At 39.1% G+C, this 21,827-nt stretch overlaps 1 protein-coding gene across 3 annotated transcripts in view; it reads left to right on the top strand.

The window, feature by feature from the left end:
* The window catches only part of DOK7 (docking protein 7), a 63,138-nt gene that overhangs the window by 1,417 nt on the left and 39,894 nt on the right, over window positions 1–21,827 (top strand). Inside the window, exons 3-6 of one of the 3 annotated variants that reach the window (XM_051616727.1) lie at window positions 1,629–1,859; window positions 5,208–5,408; window positions 13,443–13,562; window positions 21,188–21,295. In XM_051616727.1, the coding sequence (XP_051472687.1) occupies window positions 1,629–1,859; window positions 5,208–5,408; window positions 13,443–13,562; window positions 21,188–21,295 (660 nt within the window). Of the gene's footprint in view, window positions 1–1,613; window positions 1,860–5,207; window positions 5,409–13,442; window positions 13,563–21,187; window positions 21,296–21,827 lie in introns of all 3 variants that reach the window. The other 2 variants (XM_051616726.1, XM_051616728.1) reach the window with 2 other exon arrangements.

The raw sequence follows: 21,827 nt of genomic DNA, 5'->3' as shown, positions 1-21,827 counted from the left end.
AAAAGAAGTAGGTTTCAGGTTTCCCCATTGTTTCCTAAGGGAGTAAACATCTTGGGCCTGAAAATCTGCCTTTCCAGGGCTAAATGTTGCCTAAGCTTAGACAACGTGAATCTGCATTCCTGCACAATGGATTGCAGCATCTTTTCTAGCTTGTTGCTGGTAGACTGAAGGTTTCTTGGTAATTGAAACTCTTCAGGCCTAACTTTGTTAATTGAGTTGTTACAGTTAGTGACTGCAGTGCCTGTTCCTCTGCTGAATCTGTTAAACTTCTTTGCGTGACTGGGCAGCTGTTGATCCTAGTAGACATGTGAATATGGGCCTGGATTTCTAATGTGAGTTAGGCAAGTTGGAAGGGGGAACATAAGGGAGCTTGCTTGGAAAAGTTACTCACTGATAACGTATTGTTCCTAATGCATTTTTATTCTAGCAAAATTAGCCAGGTTTACCAGGAAAAGCCCCCAGTAATTTATTTTTCTTGGTCTGTAAACCATAGTTATTCTTTCTTCAGACACACAACTGTATTGCAGAATGCTTGAAAATGGGAGTTGCAGCTGTTTTTTTGCTAACAAGTGCCTGAAAATAATTGGGAGCCCATGCGAAGCTCCTGTTTAGTTAGCAGACAGTTCAGTCTTTCAGTAATTTTTCACCTTTTTGAAGACGTGCCAGCCCTTTGCCCAGCTGGGAGCTGCAGGGCACCTTGCCAGGGCTCAGAGCACCACACCCCAGCATTCATAACATGGCGCACAGGGGACTTTCTCCTCTGTGGTCTGTAGGTCTGCTGAAGCTGTGGATGTTGCAGCTTTGACATTGGCCATTAACTTCGTTTACAGCTGAGAGTTATGTGATAGGAAGGGAACCTGTGGGAAGAAGAGAGCTCTAGTTAGAAATGCACAAGGTGCTCTCCCCTTTCTCTAGTCCTTTGCTTGTGCAATGTGCTTTTCCCATGGGACTGTGTGGCACTTGAATGACTTTCTTTCGCTGCATAGTTATCGTGCAATAAATACCCCTAGGAAGAGGTTAAAAACAAATGGTGACACGAGCAAATATTTAGAAAAAAATAATGGTGTGGCACATAATGATTATTTAGGAGTAGCTACTGTGTAACATTTAACTGGGAAACCTGAGCTGACTAACAATCTGACAGAGCCTTCTGCTCACCATTTAGTAGTTGAGTAATCTGTGAACTACTGTAAGAATTTCATTTGTGGTTCAGTGTGTTCTAATGGAAATACAGATGACAATAGCTTCTTGGTCTTTAGTGTCTGTAATGTGAACACCTATCATAAGTAACTCCTAATACTCAGAATTAATGAGTGAGTCCCTTCCAGATGTGGGAGAGTTTCTGAAACCATACTGGCTTTTTGAAAAGTAAAATAGGGAAGATTTTTTATTTGCCTCCTTATTTCTGAGCCTGCAAGGTTAGCCTTGAAACATGCCTTTAGTGTTTGCTCCCTGAAAACAAGGCCTGCAAATGACCTAGGGATGGAAAAAATAAATGGAATTCTTACACTGACTTTATCAGACTGTCCTTGCAGTTGTCTAAAGCACATTGTTATTGAAGCAGAGTAGTGAGAAATGTGTTATGTTCTATTCTGTTTCATGATCTCTGACAGTTTTGCTTCTTTTAGACTGTTTGCTCATGCTGGTGTACAAGGATAAATCTGAACGAGCAAAAGGGCATAAGGAGAGGAGCAGTGTGACCTTAGAAGACATCTGTGGCTTGGATCCTGGGCTGTCCTATGAGGGCTCGAATCACACGCTTGCAATCATCTGTCTCTCTCAAGTTGTGATGCTGGGATTTGAGAACAAGGAAACGATGTATGCGTGGGATGTACGGATCCGCTACAGTCTGGGGGAAGGTAACCTTTGCCTTACCAGGTTTTTTTCTTCATGGGGGAAAAAAGAAAAGCAAAGAGAAGCACAGGTGAAATGCAAATAACAAAGTAGGGTTAAGGAAAAGACCGTCACTCATTTGAGAATGAGGAGACTGGTCTTCCTTTACATCTTAAAGCAGCTGTACCTTTATGATGGGTTTTGATTACAGCACTGGCCAGAACTGAGGGCTGACTTTGAGAGTCCTTAACTTAGTTTTCGGTTCTGGCACTGAAAGTGTGTGGCTTTGAAACAAAACGATCAGACCTCTACTTCTGGTCTTGCAATTTACTTGGGGATTTTGGCAACAGGATTCAGAAGGAGCCTGAGTTAAGACAAGCAGAATCCTGAATAGAACTTGGCCAGTTCAATCCCAGTTTTCTAGGCTCCCTACTAGGTATTGCATTGATATTGCTTATTGCTGCTTTTCAGGAAGAGACTTCTTGAAATAAGGAGTGTGATTAGAGAGAGTCTTTCCAGCTAACTTCACTCATGTACATCCTTTCATTTTCTTGGTTAGCAGCTCTAAAATATACAGCGGTGAACACAGAGTGATATTGGTAATCCACAGTATCTGTCATGTTTTTTTTAGTCATGACTAGGGTAGGTATGTGGGAGACACACGTTAGCCATCTTAATAATTTGTTACATGTGCTTTACCATCTGTTGCATTTATGAACTAGTTTGTTTGCAGTACATACATAGAAAAATGGCCTGGGAATTTTACAGTAATACAGAAGTGTCAGAAAAGGATGTGCCACAAAGGATGTGTATGGATGTGCCAGTTGGAGCTATCAAATATGCATAAAAGGAAAGATTAGAGGGCGTTTCTGACCAATAGAGGCATGAGTAGCTGGACTGTTTGGTATACTTTGATGTAGCTGTATTGTGTTTTGGTTCTATTTCTTTACTGGATTTGGGATCTCTGCACAGCATGGGCTTGTCCTAAAACCTGAAAGATAGTTTGAGTTTGACAGGGTAGGTGTGGTTTTCATTGTCTTGCACCTGGTGCAGTGCTGGGATGGAGAGAGTGTTTAAGCTCAAACTGGATGTGAGGGTTGTGGTCATGATAGAAGGATATGCAGAAGGAGCAAAGAGTTTTTTAAAAGAAAGATGTGAGTGAGGTAAGAACAGATCCTGTTGGGTGAAGATGTATTTAGCCATAAAGATGGAGCAAGAGAGAGTGTCTGTGGAGGTGAAGAAGTGAAGAAATAAGAGAACAAGTACATTCATTGACTTGACAATAATTTCTAGAACGTTAATGGCAAAAAGAAAAGCTCAGGGGAAGGTGGCTGGACCAAAGTATAGAAAATTTGTTCAGCATTTTATCTTCCAGTGCAGGTTAGTTAGGAGAAAAGCCAAATTAAACTGAATCTAGTTTGACTAGACAGAAAACAGTGAAGAGAGGATGGAGACTAGAGTTTTTACTTAAAGCATTGTAAGGATGCCTTTGTGTGCCTTGGGAGTAAGGTGGCTGTTTGATAAAAATAGAGTAAGGACAGATGACCTCAGAGTCTGGGAAGCAAAATAAAAAAAAAAGTTAAAGAAGTTGATACTGTTCCTGAGTGAGGACTACAGAACGGAGGCATTTGCACTGGACTTCCTAGTGTTTTCTCTCCATTTTTAGCAGATGAAGTGGATGTGATTCCTGGAATAAAAGAACCAGGATTAGAGAAAACAGTGGAATTAAGTGACTTGAAGTATGTATAAGTCTGGTGTGAGAAGAGTGCTTGAGCCCACAGCTTGCTCTAAGGAAGTTAGCATGCTCCAGGTTAGTGAGTAGCTTTGAAGAGGAAAAGATGAACTAAAGGAAATTAGAAACTTAACCTTTTATTCATGGATGTATACAGCTTATTATTATTATTTTATTTTAGAGTAGAATTAGATGGCTTGGGAGGCATTTGGAAAAAAAATAATTACAATTTGCCAGGAAAGCAGCATATGGCAAATGCTGGTAGTTTTTTTTCTTCAACTTTAGCTTTGTTCAGATTTGGATATGCTGTGGGTTTTTTAGTGTGTTTTGTTTTAAACAGTGTTCTAGAATCTGAGCTACAGCTCCTTGCTTTCAGCAGCTATTGTAGCTTGCCACTGATTGTGTCAAGAGTGTGCTCCATTCCTCATTTATGAGGCAGAAAGAACCCTGATGCTTCTGATCCTGTGGTCTAATTGCCAGCAAAGTAGTGATCAGAGTTAATTGGGAGAGGGGTCCAAATAATATTAAAGACTTCTTACTGACTGTTATTCGTCAAGGTGGTTTGGGTGTCTTTTTTCCTAGTTTATGTTTAAGCAGGTTGTATAACAAATGCATGCCCAAAAAGAGAGAGACATAGTGTGACTATGGGTTTGCTCCCTAGCAGCACCACTGGCAAAGCTGTAAGTAGAGCTGTGGTTAGTTATATCTGTCTCTGTCTCCTTGCACATTTCACTTGAATGACTTTGTGGCTAATTCTGCTGGAGCCTTAGAGAACTTAGCAAATGCACATCACAGATGGGGAGTTGACTTACAGCTAAGATGGTCACTAAGAATATAGCAAGTTATTTAGATGAGAAGCGAGGCTCGGGCCTAGCTGAAATTCCTGATGCTTGAGGAAGCATAGGCAGGAGACATGGAAGAAGGATTTTAAGAACTGAGATTGACTGGAAGTTACACTGCAGATTTCGTAGGCAGATAGCTATATATGATCTGTGATGGATAGCCAGAAGCTTAACTTGTGTGCTTCTTCAGAAATGCTGCACCAAACACCTCTGACTAGGAATGTGGCAGTCCTGATGCTTCTCTGTGCCAAAACAGAAGTTTTTGTGTTTGTCTAGTCACAAGATGAAAGAAACTAGAGGAGTAGAGGTCAAAACACCTTGAGAATTAGGTGCTTGCTCACTTCAATTGCTCTTTTTGAAGCACTGTGAGATTTGAGCCCTAGAAGTGTTCCAAATAGCTTATTATTCAGAAAGCAATAGCTCTGGAGGAGAAGATGGGAGACCAGCCTAGAACAGCTGTTACATTAGGTAAAGACTCTTCAATATAGGGGATCCTGGAGTTGGGATTTGAACCTGGATTTTGTAAATTTGAATGGTGTTTTCTTCCCCCCCCCCCCACTCTTTCTAACTTTAGTCTGTGAAATACAAAGAATTAACTGAGATCTAAGAGTTTATTACCTATGGTTTACTTAATTTCTTAGTCCTTTTAAATATCTGGGCATCTAACATCACCAATTCCTGAAAAATTCACAAAGGTGGGAAAATGGGGTTGGTCCAGTTGAACAGAATAATTTATGTAATGCAGGTCATTATACCTTCTATTTTCTATAGTAATTTGCTTTTTCTTCCTTATCTGATAGTTCATAGATTTCAAGTTTTTGTAGCACCTGGCACTAAACTAGAGAGTGGGCCAGCTACCCTACATTTCTGCAATGACATTCTCGTCCTTGTAAAAGACCTTCCTCCTAGTGTCATGGGGCAATGGAAGCTGTCAGATCTGCGTCGGTATGGAGCTGTCCCAAATGGATTCATCTTTGAAGGGGGTACCAGGTGTGGCTTCTGTAAGTACAAATGTAACCTGTCTTCTAAGAGTTTGAAACCTTCTGTAGAAATGTAAATGCTCATCTCATTCAACGTGGAGTCTGCAGAACCAGCCGTGCTGCTTTGTCATACAGGCAGCCTCATATTAGAGGGTCTGTTCTGCTGAGTAGATTTCTTCAGGCTCTAACCCTGGTGTTCAGTAAAAATGTGACTGTATGGAGTCCTGACTGAATGTTGTCCTTTAGCTCTCCAGAGGGTGTTTAGTCAACTGTTGCTGTTTGACACAGAACAAAAATAATGAAATTTTATGGCTTTTGTCATGCAAGAGATGAGACAAAATGATTTAATGGACTGATTATTAAATTCTGAATAATTATTTTGTTGTTTGCAGAGGGGAATTTGATATCATAGAATCATAGAATCCTAGGGGTTGGAAGGGACCTCGAAAGATCATCTAGTCCAATCCCCCTGCCAGAGCAGGGTCACCTAGAGTACATCACACAGGAATGCGTCCAGGCAGGTTTTGAATGTCTCCAGTGAAGGAGACTCAACAACCTCTCTGGGCAGCCTGTTCCAGTGCTCTGTCACTCTCACAGTAAAAAAAAATTTCTGATATTCACGTTAAACCTCCTATGCTCCAATTTGCATCCATTACTCCTTGTCCTATCACTGGTCATCACTGAAAAAAGCTTAACTCCATCTTCTTGACACTCACCCTTTACATATTTGTAAACATTGATGAGGTCACCCCTCAGTCTCCTTTTCTCCAAACTAAAGAGACCCAGCTCTCTCAGCCTTTCCTCATGAGGGAGATGTTCCACTCCCTTAATCATCTTTGTGGCTCTGCGCTGGACTCTTTCAAGCAGTTCCCTGTCCTTCCTGAACTGAGGGGCCCAGAACTGGACACAATATGGAGCTTTGAGGTTAGAGGCAGCATCAAGGCTGTCATTTTGTAGATGCTAATGTCCAAATCCCATAGAGGACTTCAAAAATTTAGAAACTTCTGTCTGTTCCTTTCCCTGTTAGTAGCTTTGTCACTTTCTGAGACCATGAAATGTGAAAATAATGGATGTCTTCAATTACCGAACTCAGAAAAACAGGTTTCAGAGTTGATCCAAATTTGAAGATATTCTTCCTTGGGACTTTTGGCAAATTTGGAGAGAAAGGGGAAAGAATTTACTTTGACTGTTTTACTCGAGTGAGGGGTTTTAATTTTGTCTATTGAAAAGTACAGAGCTAAGTTACAAAGACAAGAAGTGTGGACTCAACTTTTACATCCCGATTCCTGATTTAAGAGACTTGTTTTCAGTGTGGAAGATTCTGGTTCAGATCTTTCCCTGCCTAACTCAGAGGTTTGGGTTAAAGATGGGTTTCCATTATCTGAAAGAATGTGTTTTAAGCGTAGCATGTGAGGAAACAAATCAGTGTTCCTTTAAGGTGAATAAACTGGTATGGGAACTGCAACACTAGTGTCTTGTTTCCTAGGGGTGTGGTTTACACTGTCAGATAGATAACTGCTTACAGGGTGTAAGCAGGAGTCAGCACAGACACCTTCTCCCCCTCTCTTGCACATAGTGCAATTGACCCTGCCTAAAACTTGAATCTACAGCTTAATGCAGGGCTGCCAACAGCTCCAGCTTCTGTTTGAAGAGGTTCTTTTCCATGCAGAATAAAGCAATGATTCATTCATGTCTTGGTATGCTAACACCACTTTAAATGCAAGCTGGACTTCTAATAAATGTGTGCACTGCTCTGCTGACATAATTTTGGACTGCTTTTTGAATTATTAACTGAAAATAGAAAACTTAATTTTGAAGTAAGCGCTTTGGAATGCTTACAGGGAGAAAATTTCTCAAAGTTGAACTACACTCTGTTTTTTCTCTTTTAAAAACCTGCTGCTCTTTCTGGGAGTTTCTGAACTAAAGAAAGCTGAAATAATGTAACAGTGGAAACCTATATATATATAAAAAGAAAGAGCTGAATTCAAAATGCTAAGCAATATTTAAGAAAGATTAACAGCCATTAGGTAGGTAGGTTGCACAGATTATATAAATTATCAACATAATTCCTTAAACGAGAGGATATAAGACTTACCTGTTTGCTTGATTGATAGCCCTGAGGCTCTCTGGGGAAGCAGAGCCACTATAATTTTTATTGAGTGCAGCAGCACTGTGATATATTTGATTTGTTTTTTCCTTTGAATCTTAATGCAGGTACCTCAAAGGAAGACTAATAAGGGCTTCAAATAATGGCTTGATTTTTGGAGTATATACTTGATTGCAAATGGAGTACCTGTGAATTCCAAGAGTGTGTTTTATGCGACTTTCATTAGAATATGGAAGGACACAAAATATTCTGAGGGCTACCAGAAAGTGCAAATGACTAGCAGGAAATGATGAATGCCAGGATTTATGTTCCCCTTAAAAAAACACATCTAGGTAATTAATGAAGATGTTGAACAGCATTAGCCCCAGCATTGACCTCTGGAATACACAAGTAGTGACTGCCTCCAGCTGGACTTTGTGTGGCCTTTCAGCCTGGCAGTTGAGCCAGTTTTCAATCCATCTCACTATTCACTTACCTAGTCTGTACTTAATCAGTTTCTCAATGAATGTAGTATAGGAGATGGTGCTGAAATACTTGCTAAAGTCAAAACAAACAATAATCTACCACTTCATCAACCAAACTAGTAATTTTATCAAAGACTATGAGATTCGTTAGACATTATTTCCCTTCTATAAATCCATACTTTCCCAGTCAACATCTTGGAAATGGCTTCTAGGATTATTTGCACAATCGCCTTCTTTGGTCTGTGGTTCCTTGAATCCTTCTTGAAGACAGAAATATTATCTGCTTTTTTTCCGCCCCCCCAGCCCTCAGGCACACCATTCCATCCCCCCAGTCTCCCTGACCTTAATAGAGTGTCCTTGCAATAACATTAAGCAACTCTGTCACTATCTCTGAATGTATCCCATAAGGCCCCTTGGACTTGAGTATGTTCAGTTGGTTTAAAAGCTGCTTAACCTGGTCTTCTTCCACCAAGGGAAAGTTGTCATTTTTCTGTATTTTCCCACAAGTCTCAAGAGCCAGGAATTCCTGGTGGGGGAATTGAGTCTTGTCAGTAAAAACTAAGGTGAAGAAGACTTTGAGTATCTCAGCCTTTTTCATGTCCTTTGTCACCAGGTCCATCATCCCTATTCATCAGTAGGCTGAAGTTTTCCCTAGTTTTCTTTTTGCTGCTGGATATACTTGCAAAAGTTCTTATTGCCTTTCACATTCCTTCTCAGATATGATTCCAGGTAGAGTTAGGCTGTCCTAACTTCATTTTTATGTGCTTGTACAGTGTGTCTGTATTCTTTTGCGTCATCTTTGTCACCCTAGTTTTACCCTATGTTTGCTTTCTTTTAATGTTTGAGGTTTGTATGGGTTTCCATGTTCATCCATAAAGGCATTCCTGCCACATTTGCTTGGCTTGAACTTGCAGGAGGCCATCCTTGAAAATCAGCCAGCTCTTCTGGATCCCACTTCTGACCAAGTCTGTCACATGGGATTCTTCCAAGTAACTAGTTAACTAATGTTACTTGCCTATAGATTAAACCATGTCTTCACTCCCATTCTTCTTGTGAAGCTCTGGAAGCAGAAGGTTAGTGAATTTAACTTTTAATTAGCACTGTAGTAAATACCTTACTAAAAGAAACTGATGATCTTGTGGTTAGATTGCCTTTTCTCTCAGTAAAAAACCATGAAGGTCTTTTCCAACCTTAATGATTCTATGAAGCCCCAAACAGAGGCAGACTTTTGGGTATTTTTGTGGTAGAACTGAGGTCTAAAAGGGTCTGAATCTGTTTTAGCTTTCTGTTCCTGCTTCATCTCAAATTTTTTCATAAATATAAAATACTTAATTATATTTTTGAATTAGTTGCTCAGTACAGGGTTTTTTTCAACTTTGAAGGCTTTGGTGCTCAATCTGCGTGGAGGGACCATCTGAGATAATGCTGAGATTTCAAACATTAAATGTAGATGCATTTTCAAGCTAACACCAGTTTATTCTTAAACAGGAAAAAAATTACTTAAATTTTGAACTTCTCTTGCTCTTAACATCACAATGGTACTGCTACAGATTAGAAAATCCTTTCTTCTGCTTCTGACAGCTGCAAGTAAGCTTCATTCCTGGGGCAAAATTTGGCTCCCCTTGCCCCCAGGCTCTCTGTACCTGAAGCTCAAATTTCACACACCATTTGCAAAGAAAAGGCATCTGGGCTCAGGAGTCAGCTGAGAGGTTGACTTACAGGAAAAGGCTGGAAAAAAGGAGCCTCTCATTTTCCTAATTGCTAGTTCAATTAGTGTTCACTCATTAAAATAACCAGTTGCCAGGAGAATCTTGACTTGGAGGCCGGTGTAAAAAAAGTAGGGTAATAAAAAGGCATGTCAATGCTGTGAGAATTCAGGCTCTCCAGTGTTCGAGTACTTGAGGATTAGCTTCCAGAGCCTAATTTGAAGCCACCTCATGTTTTCTAACAGCATCTCCTAGAAGAGATGAAATTGTAGGACTCTTGGTGCCCTTTGAAAGGATAAATGATACTGCTGCTAGTTGCATGATACGTGGAAGTATTTCTGTGATCTTTTTGTTGTTTTGGTGAGATTAGGTGCTTCTTCCTTTATTTCTTTCTAAGACTTCTGCCAGTGGCTCTTAAAATAATTCTGAAATAGTGGAAGTGGCTACCAGCATATCTGGAAGGGCCAAACGAGAAGAGGAAGAGCCCTATAACAAATGGGAATTTATTTGAAAATTAGAAGCAGTAAAGGTGGTTCAACTGGAGCAACATCTGGAATTTCTTGGAAGATTCTGGGTTGTGTAGATTAAAATGTCTGTTTATGTGCAGATACTGTTCTCTTGCTGTCTCCTACTTAGGTGTATTGCAGACAACAAACATTCTTATCTTGTCTTAGCTGGCAATAATGGGAACACCTGTTGTCATTTGCACTGGAGAGAAAAGCAGCCTGAGATACCTTTCAAAGGGGGTTGCTCAAGGCCAGGATTGAGACATACTGGTTGAACAACATGATGATTGCCATGAACTGAACTGTTATGGATCATACTTCTCCTGTAGCTAAAGACTTCAGGCTCCAGCATTGTGTGGCATCTGTTAGGAGTAATTAATAGGAAGTTCTCTCACACAAGCAGTACAGAGATTTAAGTAGTTTTGGTTAGTGTGCATTTTCAGGATGGGTTTGCCCGTAGCTTTTTTAATAGAATGAATTAAAATAAAATGGCAAGATTTAATAATACTTGGAAGTTTTATGAAATTGGCAACTCCTCTTGAATGTTTGGGAGACTGTACAGAGGACTGGCTTAGTGTTTCAGCTTTGTGCAAGTGGTTGCAGGCTGCTTTTCACCAAGTCACCAAGAGAGTCAGTGAGTGAGTGAGCTCTTCAGTCTAGTAAACAGCTGCATGGTATTACAGTGATGCATACCTCATTCCTGGGCTTCCAAATGCTTGTGCACCCAATCTGTTCCAACACATGACTGAGATGTGTAATTTCTAGTAGTGAATGTCTCGGCTTTCTCAAGAAAGCAGAAAAGAAATCTAATTGCTGTTTTTATGTATGCTTTTTAAAAAATAACTTAGTTAAGCCTTACCTATCCATTCATCTTACTTGATGTCTTTTGCAAGGGCTCCCAGAGCCATTCCTTCCCTTACAATCGGGTTCTATCAAGTAAAACAAGAAAGAATACATTCCCTGTGAGAGTGATTATGGTGATTATGTGGATAACAGAATCTACAAAGAAATATTTAATGCATATGTGTATTCTGGATTGGTATCCACGTGCACATGTGCATAGACTGTTTTGACATTTGTTTGGGGGATTTCCAAATATGTGATAATTCTTTGCAGAAATCATTCTTTGAGTTAAGCATCCAGCTCACATGCACACATTACTTTTTAATTTCCATTAAAGTCAAAGACTTGCTGAGCCTTTAGGAATTTAAGTAAAATTCTTGACAATAATGATAAAAGAACAAGGAATCATGTTTTCCCAAATGGAAACACGGATGTGTAGGATTCTGATGAATTATCAAGCCATATAGTGTATTGCTGTGCTTGAGAGATGAATGCCCTGTTATGTTGTCTCCATATCCTGCTTACTCATTGTGTATGGGAAAGTTGTCTGTTCAGAGCCCAGCAAAGCCTTGTGCTGCCCTCCTCCCTCAAGACAGGCATGTCATCTGGCATCAGTGTGGTTCATGGGTGAAGAGTCATTCCATCTAAGATTAGGTAACCTGATTTCCCTGGGTTCCCTTTACTTCATGTGGGGAGGAGAAGGCAGGTCAGAGGAAGAGCTGAATTTCAAATAATTCCTGAATTCAGACTTTGCTCCCAGCTCTTTTTAATACAGAGCTCTCTGACTCTGGCATCTCCTGGGGAGGGGAAATGGGACAAGACTGTGAATGAGGCACCACCAGAAACTTTTGCTACATGTCAGACTGCATGCTTAGTGCTGTAATTGCCTAGGTGGTGGTATACTGAAGCCAAGGTGTATATATGCCATGAGGAAGCATGGGACAATCTTCTTTTTAAAAACAGTAATAAAAACCAATGCCACTGAAGTGTGGAGCTGAGTAGGCTTTACTCTGCTTTATATTTCACAAGCTAGTTTGTGTCCATTCAGTTGCTTAAACATACCTTACTGTTTTAATATTTCTCTAGCCTCAGTCTCAATATGTTTGAGACCTTGTCTCTAGAAATAACTGGCAAGCCAGCCTTTAAGTATAAATTTAACTTTTTCCAGGAAGTGAGTTCTAATTCCAGTTGATCTGCTAACAATATTGTCTTGAAAAGTTTAAGTAAGCAGGCAGTCACTTAGATGTGCCATAAATTGGGAATGACAAAAGAGTGTGTACCAGAATATGCTTTTCCTAGAGTAATTGATTATATTGCTTTCTGGCTATATTTTAATTTACTAAAATAGTTAATTGGGTTTGTGGTCCGCTTTTTATTATAACCTTTGTTTGAATCCTCTAGTTCTTTGTCAACCAGTCAAAAGTGTATCCATTGCTTAGGTGAAATGTGGATGTCCTGTTGGATGTGGCAGGTCTAACGTTTAGCATTGTGGTTTTCTACTGATTGTGGCTCTGGTGAATTGGCAGCACTTCTTTAGGGCCTAGATACTGATTTCATTTATTTTTGTATCTGGTTATTGTATTTTTCCTCCTGAAGTCACTGGTTACTGGGCTGGTCTTTTGTGTGATGTTTTAAGATCATCAAAAGGTCACCTAGACTTTTTTTATTCCTTATGTAAGTAATATTTGGACTGGCAATTCTCAAAATGTTCTGTGGAGCACTTCTAGTCTTGTGTGTTGTCTATGTAGCCATACATCACACAGCTCAGAACTTGTTTGTTTGTTTAGTGATTCTCATTCTAATTTTGCTTGGGGCTATTCTAAATGAATGGAAAGCAAAATATCAGAATAGAGCAAAGGGTAAAGATCTGATGACAACTTGTGGAGTTGTGTTACGTTCTGTTAATAATAGCCACACAGGACTTAGTCTAGGAAAATGTATGATGTAATCCAGCAATATAACCAAATCCTAATTCATTGGGATATAAAAAGCTGTGCTTGGTTAAAATTTGGTCTAAGTGGAATTAACCTGGTTCATTTTGATGATGACACTGAAGTGTTCCTGACACTTGCATAGCTAAGACTGGATCTACAAAATTTTAGGGGGAAATAAGAATAAAAGACCCAGGCAACTATTGAGCATATGGCTTGTATTTTGGAATTGCTCTAATTGTCTGAATCTCAGGAAAGGAGCATAAACTATTAGGTAGCTCTTGAATTTATGTGTATGTTTGTGATACAGTGTGTGTGTGTGCTGAGCTGAATTTTTTTCTGTTTATTTCTTCCCTCTGGAGAACGTGTCTTGTTGATTCTTTTTTCATGCCTTGCACTTAATACTCTTTTGATCAATAATTTATAAATAGCCTCAGCTGAATATATTTCTAATGTATCCAGGTGAAAAACACATACTTCTCTTGTACTTTCTTGCAGGGGCTGGTGTGTTTTTCCTTTCTTGTGCTGAAGGAGAGCAGATCAGCTTTCTGTTCGACTGCATCGTCCGTGGCATCTCCCCGACGAAAGGCCCTTTTGGTTTGCGTCCAGTCCTACCAGGTTAATATAGGAAGTATAGAGTAACTGAGCGAAGTAGGATCTTGCTATGTCTAGCACTTACTGCTGTGATTGTAAGAACACCTTGCAGACTCTAAGGGTGCAGTAAGTGCAAAGTTCATTCTGAAATGTGACAGATTTATCAGTTGAATGTACGCAGTTTCTCCCGGGCTGCTCTGGCATATTCGTATTTTTGGTGATGTCACTAACTTCGGCCTTCCCATTTAACAGTACTAAAATACGGAAATTTGCATTGAAAGGAACCCTGGCTTTTAGTTTTAAAACTTATACAGTTCATTTTGGATTAATGTCTGCATTGCTATTTTGGTCATTTAATGGAAAACTAACTCCTCTGCTCTTCCTAACTAAGGCCTCCGCATCACCTTTCCGTTTTGCAGCTTGAGTTTCTTTTCTGATATTCAAGGATTCCTTTTCCTATTTCATAGTAAATGCTGCATTGCACTGTAATTTTCAGGGGGGAAATTAGATGGTATCACAGCAAGCCCTCTTTCCTTTTGACTTTAGCAGGTGAGGGAATATAATGTTGAGTTCGAATGACTGTGTCAAACAGGGCAAGAGTGGGAATGAGATTGCAGAAAAGTATCTGTGAACTGGCAGTGGGATATAGTGGGAAAATGATGCAGGAATACTGAAGGATGAGGTGAGATTTGTGGGAAATACTTAGTTTCTGTATAAGTGGTAGGCAGTTAATAAGTGTTTGACAGAGCTTTATTGCTTTATGCAATTCAGATAATTGCAGGAAGGAAATGTGATGGAAAAGATTAGAACTGGATGGGGAACTTGTGAAAAGAAATTATGGAAAGTTAATTAAGGTAAATGCAATAGGCACAAGGCTCAGTTCATCTCTTCTTATAGCTGAAACACTGAAGGAAATGAAATAATCAAGCAGAAGAGTAGGCAATAAAACCTCATTCTTCTTATATGATGATCTGTAATTCTGTTCAACTAAGTGGAGTGTTAAAAAAAACACAACAAAAAACAATAAAAAACCCCACCAACAGAAACCCAAACTCCAGTGCTGATACCTAAAGCTTTACTATTTGATGCATATATTTCTGCATATCTAAAACTGTATTACACATCTGCAACTTGTTCAATCTTTCATATAACAAAAAATTATGTCCAGAAAAATTAAGCCTACAAGCAACTATTCTGTTGCCTTTAAAAAAAAAATAATTTTTTTCTAATTGTAATTTTAGATGGCACAAACTTTGATAATTTTTTTTTGTAGAGGCACATAGAATACATCTGCTTTTGCATCTTAGTTATAAACTGTCGTTTATGGGTTGTTACACATAGCCACATAACACATTCCCTCCTTCCAGAGCTCTAACCTCACTGAAGTGCATGAAGTGGATGTAGAATATTCTGGGTATGATTTGGTGATTTCTGTAAGGGAAGACCTCTTTTTTTGAGGTCTTTTTCATTTGTCTTCTGTGCTTGATGGACTTGCCATTAAAATGAGGTGAAGATTTAGTCAGCCCCTTGATTTCACCTTGTTTCTCTGTACAGGAGCAATGTTCTCTAGGGAACTGTGCTCATGTTCTTGGAAATTCCTCTGCAGTCCTTTTCCAAGCTATTTTGATCCCTCTAACTTATATTTTCCGGTATCCTTATCCTTGTCTCTACCAGCTGGTTGTTACCCCCTATGTACACATCACTTTCTAGAAGAGTTTTGTTTTTCTGTTCTCCTTCATTTATTATCCTGTGCAGAAGCTTGCACAGACCTGTTTAAAGCACGTGCAGATGTGCAACACTGGTGATTCATCCATAAACTGACTTTCCTTATTAAGTGTGCTGTAACACAGAATGTACTGCATTGCTTGAAAAGGTCAAGTTTCTTGTAATTGGCAAGAGTATTGAAATTAATCCAATCTTTTGAGAGGGTTAGTGATTAAATAGTTTAATCATCTGCACACCTTGGGTAAGTAGATCGAAACTTCCAGACTGGGGATTCTACCAAGAAAAATGTAGTCAACATAATTTGTATTTACAGCAGTGCTACCCAGCCTCACCTGTGGGTTGTTTTGCTTTTGTGTAATTTCAAAGCTTTTATAGGAAGCAGCCTTCTCTCCATAGTTTGTTACTTGAATTTGGCTTCTTGCTGTTGCCTGTACCTTTCCAATTTAAACATGAAAAATGCCTGAATAACTTTTAGGTGTTTTCAAGAAAGGAAAATACACAAGGGGCAGCTGTGCATAGAAAAGAATGTAATGTGGTAAAAAAAAAAAAAAAAAAAAAAGGTCACATTGGCAGTATTCTTGGACACCAATATTATGGTACAAATATAATCTAGAGACATCATGCAGTCAACATCTGCTTAGTCTGTCTTTGGAAAAAGGGTAATGAAAGAAGACAAAGGCTTAATGTACAAACAGCTCACCTATATGGTTAAATGGAGTGCTGAAATATTTAAGTATTAACATTAAATTAATAGGTAATTATAGAGACTGGTTTGAAGCTGGCTGGAAAGTTACCAGTTTTCTTACTTTTACTTCCCATAGTGATTCTTTAAATATATATAAACTGCCCAGTAAAGGAGTTTGTAAACTGCATGTGCAAGGGGTATTTGCTCAAATATTCACATCTTCTTTTCAGGATTGTAGTTGTAAAAAATATACCTTATTCCTTAGAAGCTGAATGTTCTTACAACATAGATTTATTATTACTATGTATACTTGATAATGTAATCTATAAAATATGCAATGAAAAAGCTGTGCAGTGGAACTCATCAGCTGCACTGACCAATGCAAGATATCAAAATCTGGTCCAGTCTCTCACAGCTGACCTGCTTTGAGCAGCAGGTTAGACTAGAGAACTCCTGAAATCCCTTCCAACCTGAATTATTCTGTGACTTTGTGGAAAAGTGCATCAAATGAATGTGAATATTTTAATGAGAAACAGAATTCTAGTATTTGCACATACAAAATAAAATGGAAAAGAGCATCAGATGTTTTAGAATTTATTATTGTGTGGTACTTATTTTGGGAGTGCATTAATTCTGCAAAGTTGTAGCAAAGTTCTCCTATTAGTAGCTCTGTTAGCAGGTTGGAGGTTTTGATTTGTTGAAGCCTGCATTATTAGGTCTCAAGTTTAAGACACGGGACATTGAATGGAAATGCAAAGGTAGTGTAGGTAGATGTAGATGATTTTAGGCAGTGTAGCATTTTAAATAAAGGACTCAAGTGAGTTGACAGGCTAGCTTTGGATGGCTTGTGTTCCTCAGCTAATAGTTGGAAAATAATTGCTGTAATTGGCTGCTTGCAACTGTGTTTTTTGAGAAGAAAGAGACCAGACAATGTTATGTTCTTGTCTTGACAGAAGTACTTGACAGAGTAATAAATCACTGATTGCATGATTTGGAATCTATACTGACTTTGCATGCATATTATTTGAGAAATGTTTGTTTATCAGGTGTGCATTGAATTCCTTCTTTTCACTAGCAAAATTCATCTTGAATGCAAAACACAAACACAGCAAAGGCCCAACAGGTGATCAGTGGGCACATCAGTATTCTTTAAATCTGGCTAAGGCTACAGGATAGCCTAGTCCTGTAGGCTGGAAAGACCCTCGTGTAATGTTGATAGTCTTGATGCTCTTAATTTTGGAAGCTTTTTCAGACTGCTTTGTGACTGACTGGAGAGTGTGCAGTGCTGGTTTCAGAGGATCTGATGCTCTTTCTTTTTGTTGAAGCTTGATACACCTTTGGCCATTGCAAGACAGCTCTGTGGCTGCCTTCTGCAGTATCTGTACCAAGTGGATCCTCCTCAAACTTTTAGGACATCTTTTCATTCCTCCAGACATCTTACAAGGTGTGGAGTTGTTAGCATGAAGGTGAGGGTCCAGGCCTGATTTGCAAGTGTGCCTACAGTTACAAAGGAAGGAAGAAAGAATGGAGAGATGTTCAGCCTAACTTACGTTTGATGGTGTAATTAACCATAGTTGCATTTTGAAGATGCATACAACCAGCATATCTTAGGCAGCTGCTGACTTCACTTGATGCAAGACATTTTTTTCCTGACAGGTGCTTACTGAACAAACAACCCTGGAGGTCTGAATTATTGTGACACTTTATTTGTATGTTACCAAAGTATTCAAAATCTCCCACGATGAACAGCTGATGTGGCTTTAATGAATATCCGCCAACGTAAAGTAAAAATAAAATCTCCATCAGAGGCATTTTTAGTCCAGCCAAATTTGATGTCATTCTTCTCCTTTGTCCCAAAGAGCATTTAAGAAGATTTTGATGATTGCCTCACACAAAAGATTTTTCTTGATAGCAAAGGATCCTTTTTTGTTTGGAAAATGATAAAATTGAATGATAAATGGTAAATTTTCCTAACTGAGGGACCTGAGTGTATCTAACTGCCTAGATTTTGTTTAGAGTTTTTGTTCAGAGTTTGGGAAAGGAAGGTACTAAATGCTCTTAGAATTGTTAGAGCTATTGTAGGATGTTGTGTGGGCAGAAGCTGTCTCAACTTCCTTGGACAGCTGTCTCAGTACCAGTTCTACTGCTTCTGTCCTGAGTTGGTACTACACAGTTATTTAGAAGCTGTGTATTGTGCATGCACAAGGTGTAGGATGATGCCAACAAATCCAACTTTACTGTTGAAAACTCCACTTTTTTTTACCATTTTTAGGCCATATTTCTACACTCTTATGCCAGGAGGTCATAGGTTATGCCCTCCAGTAAGGACTGGTTTCTAAAAGATGGCTGCCAGTGACTTCAGTCCTTAGTCTGATCTTGTAGCAAAACCTCCTGATTAGTGTTTGGTAGTCTGTAACAAAAATACTGGCATAAGACTGCTGCTTCTGGAGAATAGTATTGTATGTGTTTTCCATGGAAATCATATTATCAGAGAAGATTAAAGAAAAAACTTCAATAAGTATGAGAGACAATTACTTTTAAATATCTGCTTAAGTCTATATATATTTGGCAGGTTTTGAAGTTGTTTCTCTAGATATTTCCTAGTACTTGCTAAGAAAGGATTATTCTAATTAAGCTTCCAGAAAACTGGGCAATGAGAGGTCAGAGCACATAACTATAGACCCTGTTTTATACACACATTTTATACATAGGGACTCCTTAAGGGAAAGTGTCGCAAAAAAATTGTCAGTCCTGTTGGACAGGCAGCATGCCTGGAGATTTTATCTTGTTGGGTGATACCTGTTGTGTTCTGTAGCTGATAGGGAATTGGGCTTCTAGAAGCAACTCAACATGCAAAATGTAAACTTCCTGATATGCTTCAACTTCCCTCCTACCTCCCCATCTTATACTTTCTTAAAGGCCATTTTAATAAGATCAGCTGTTTGACCAGGTTTTTGGGTTTGTTTGTTTTTTTTTTTTAATTATATCTTTTGCTGTGTGTAAGAGGGATATCAGTTACTAAAAAATGCTAGTTGTGTATGTGCTTAGCAACATGGCAAAAATCTGTATTTATCAAGTAAACATATTCTGAGAAAAGTTGAACTATCTTTCCCATGGACAGTTCTTTTCTATGGGAAGGGCTGCTGTCCGTTGCATCTTGGTTTGACTAATTTGCTGATTGTTATGCCAACTTTATACTCAGAATGCTTGTAGAACATCTTTGTTGAACCTTTTTGTACATAAGGGCATTTAACTAGATACAGCAGAGTAACTGGAGCAGAGGACATTCAAAAATAGATTCAGGCAGCAGCCTGTAACACTGTATGCCACTGAGTAGATCCTTGCATAGACCTGTCGGGGTTGCACCATAGGTGCTGGTGGCCAAATCTTGTGTTTTCCTTTGGCAGAGATCCATATGGAAGCACTGGGGGTTTTGTTTGAGTAATCAGTTACACAGGTTTGAACAAGTCAGTGCTTAGTATGAGTTGTATGGCAGGGGAAATAGGAATGGAGGCCTAACAAAATAATCCATGCCCAACAATCCTCTTTTCCATTCTTAAAGTTTGACATCAAGCAGTGTTTGAACTGGGAGACACAGAGGTCACAGACCCTGTTTGTCACAGACATTGTTGTCTTATTTCTGTTAGAACATCTTTGATTTCCAACATATGCTCTTATGGAAGCGCTCTGTGTGTGTCTGGTTTGTTCTGTTAATCTCATCCAGATTTCACATACTGAGGATGGAAGCCCCCTGGATGGGGGAAAAAAACTTCAGCATTGTCACTTTTGCTCCTGTAACACACTCGGATCTCTCCAGGGCAGATCAGAAAGTGAATGCAGTTAGGGAGGAGAGATAAGGCAGCTTCTTTCTCAGGTTGTTAATAATGTAGAGACTCCCATAAAGCTTCAGCTCACCTGGAAATGCTCCTGCTCCTAAGTGTGAGTTTGCTTTGGTGACATCAAACCAAAGTCTGTTAAGATTGAAAGACTTGCAATGAAAATGAAACTTTTCCTTCTGGTTTTCTACTGGTTTTTGTTGTGGCTTTTTTTTTTTTTGTTTTTAATTTTATTTTTTGTCTTACTAACTCAACCACAGCAATATGTAGCCCTTTTCATCCTTTTTTCCTCTTATTAAATGATTTAGTTATTACACATTTTTGTGGTGTGCTACTACTAGCCAGTTGATCAGATATACAAGAGCAGCAGTTGTGAGGAAGCTGATCTGTTTTCTCTGTCATTAATTCCTTTCCATATATAATTTGTAAGAGCTACTGAAACTTCTGATGATGAACAAGTAAGCATACCATATCTTTTGCAACTGCTGAACATGACACACTTATCAGTGTTGTTTGAAGAAATCTGTAAGATTTCTCTTGAAGTAATGGTTAATTCCAACATCTGTGGGGTTTTTTTTGTTTGTTTTGTTGTGCCTGGTTGGAAACAAAGTGGTTTAGAAAAAACTGGCCTATATTTTCTCATGAAAGTTCTTCTACATTCTGTGTAACTTTTGTTCTTTCTATTGGAATGGAAGGACCCTTCTTCAGTGAAGGAATTTCACCTGGAATGGCAAACTCATGTATGGGCAAAATACCCCATAGTAAATTTTAGCAGTGGTTTTTACCATTCTAACTTGTCTTATATTAAACATGGAGAGCCACCAGGCTGCTTATTTACTCTTTGATTTCTGCACTTAATGACCTACTGGACATTGACCTTAAAACTGATGTCTTCATAAATAGGTGATCTGCTTTGGAAGGTGTCAGATAGTTTAACCTCTGTGACCCCATGATGTAGATTTTTAAATTTGTAGGATGAAACATTTGGTCTCTGTTCATGATCAAATTCCCAATGAAGACAGGACACATTTTACAGGTCACATACTAATTTTTGTCTCCTCAAGACTTGCTGGATACTACTTGTCTTTGTAGCTGTTGCCATTGGTGCTGTGCTCTTCAGGGTTCTGTCCCTGGTTTTAACTCATACAGATACTGGATGTTATCTCTGAAGGGTTTTGTCACACAATGATAACTTCCTACGTAGCATTTCTCCAGGATGTGTTTGAAGGCAGGTTGTCCCAGACACTTTCCGATCAGCTCTTTTACTCTCCTGTAGTAGAAGATCAAACATAAGAACAGAATATCTAACACGAGACTATGTCTTTTAATCCCCCTTCTTTTCATCTGTTTTCCCACATTTCTTCATGTTTATTTATTTTTTAATTTTCTGTTCTTTTTTAAAGATCCAAGTACAAATCCAGCCTATTCAGAAGAAAGGTTGGCTCATGAAGCTTTGCAGTTAGAAAAGCGCTTGAGCTTGCTGTCCCATACAAGTCGCCAGGGCAGTGGAGGTAAGAAACATTTTTAATTAAATAAGAATAAATGACGTTCCTTCCTACACAGGCTTTTGAAATGTGCATACATACATAATTTTAAGATTGTGAGGTTAAAAGAAAAGGTTGGAGAAATAGTCAAATATCTGAAGGGGCTACAGGAAAGCCGGGGATGGAATTTTTACAAGGGCTTGTAGTGAGAAGAGGGTAATGGTTTTAAACTGAAAGAGGAGAGATTTAGGTTAGGTAGTGAGACACTGGAACAGGCTGCCCAGGGAAGTTGTGGAAGCTTCATCCCTGGAAGCATTTAAGGGCAGGTTGGATGGGGCTCTGAGCAACCTGATCTAAGTGGGAGGTGTCCCTGCCCATGCAGAGGAGTTGGAACTAGGTGATCTTTAAGGTCCCTTCCAACTCTTAACCGTTCTATGATTCCATGATTTAATTTGGCTCCTGTTGCTTGTGGGGCAGTTCCTTGACAGAATTGTATGAAGTCCATTGATGTGGAGTTTTTCAGGTGAGCAGAGTAAATTTTGGATGAAACACTATTAAC

Source organism: Apus apus, chromosome 4, assembly GCF_020740795.1.
Source record: "Apus apus isolate bApuApu2 chromosome 4, bApuApu2.pri.cur, whole genome shotgun sequence".
Taxonomy (NCBI): Eukaryota; Metazoa; Chordata; class Aves; order Apodiformes; family Apodidae; genus Apus; species Apus apus.
The sequence above is the reverse complement of the archived record's forward strand: the minus strand, read 5'-3'. Positions and strand labels throughout refer to the sequence as shown.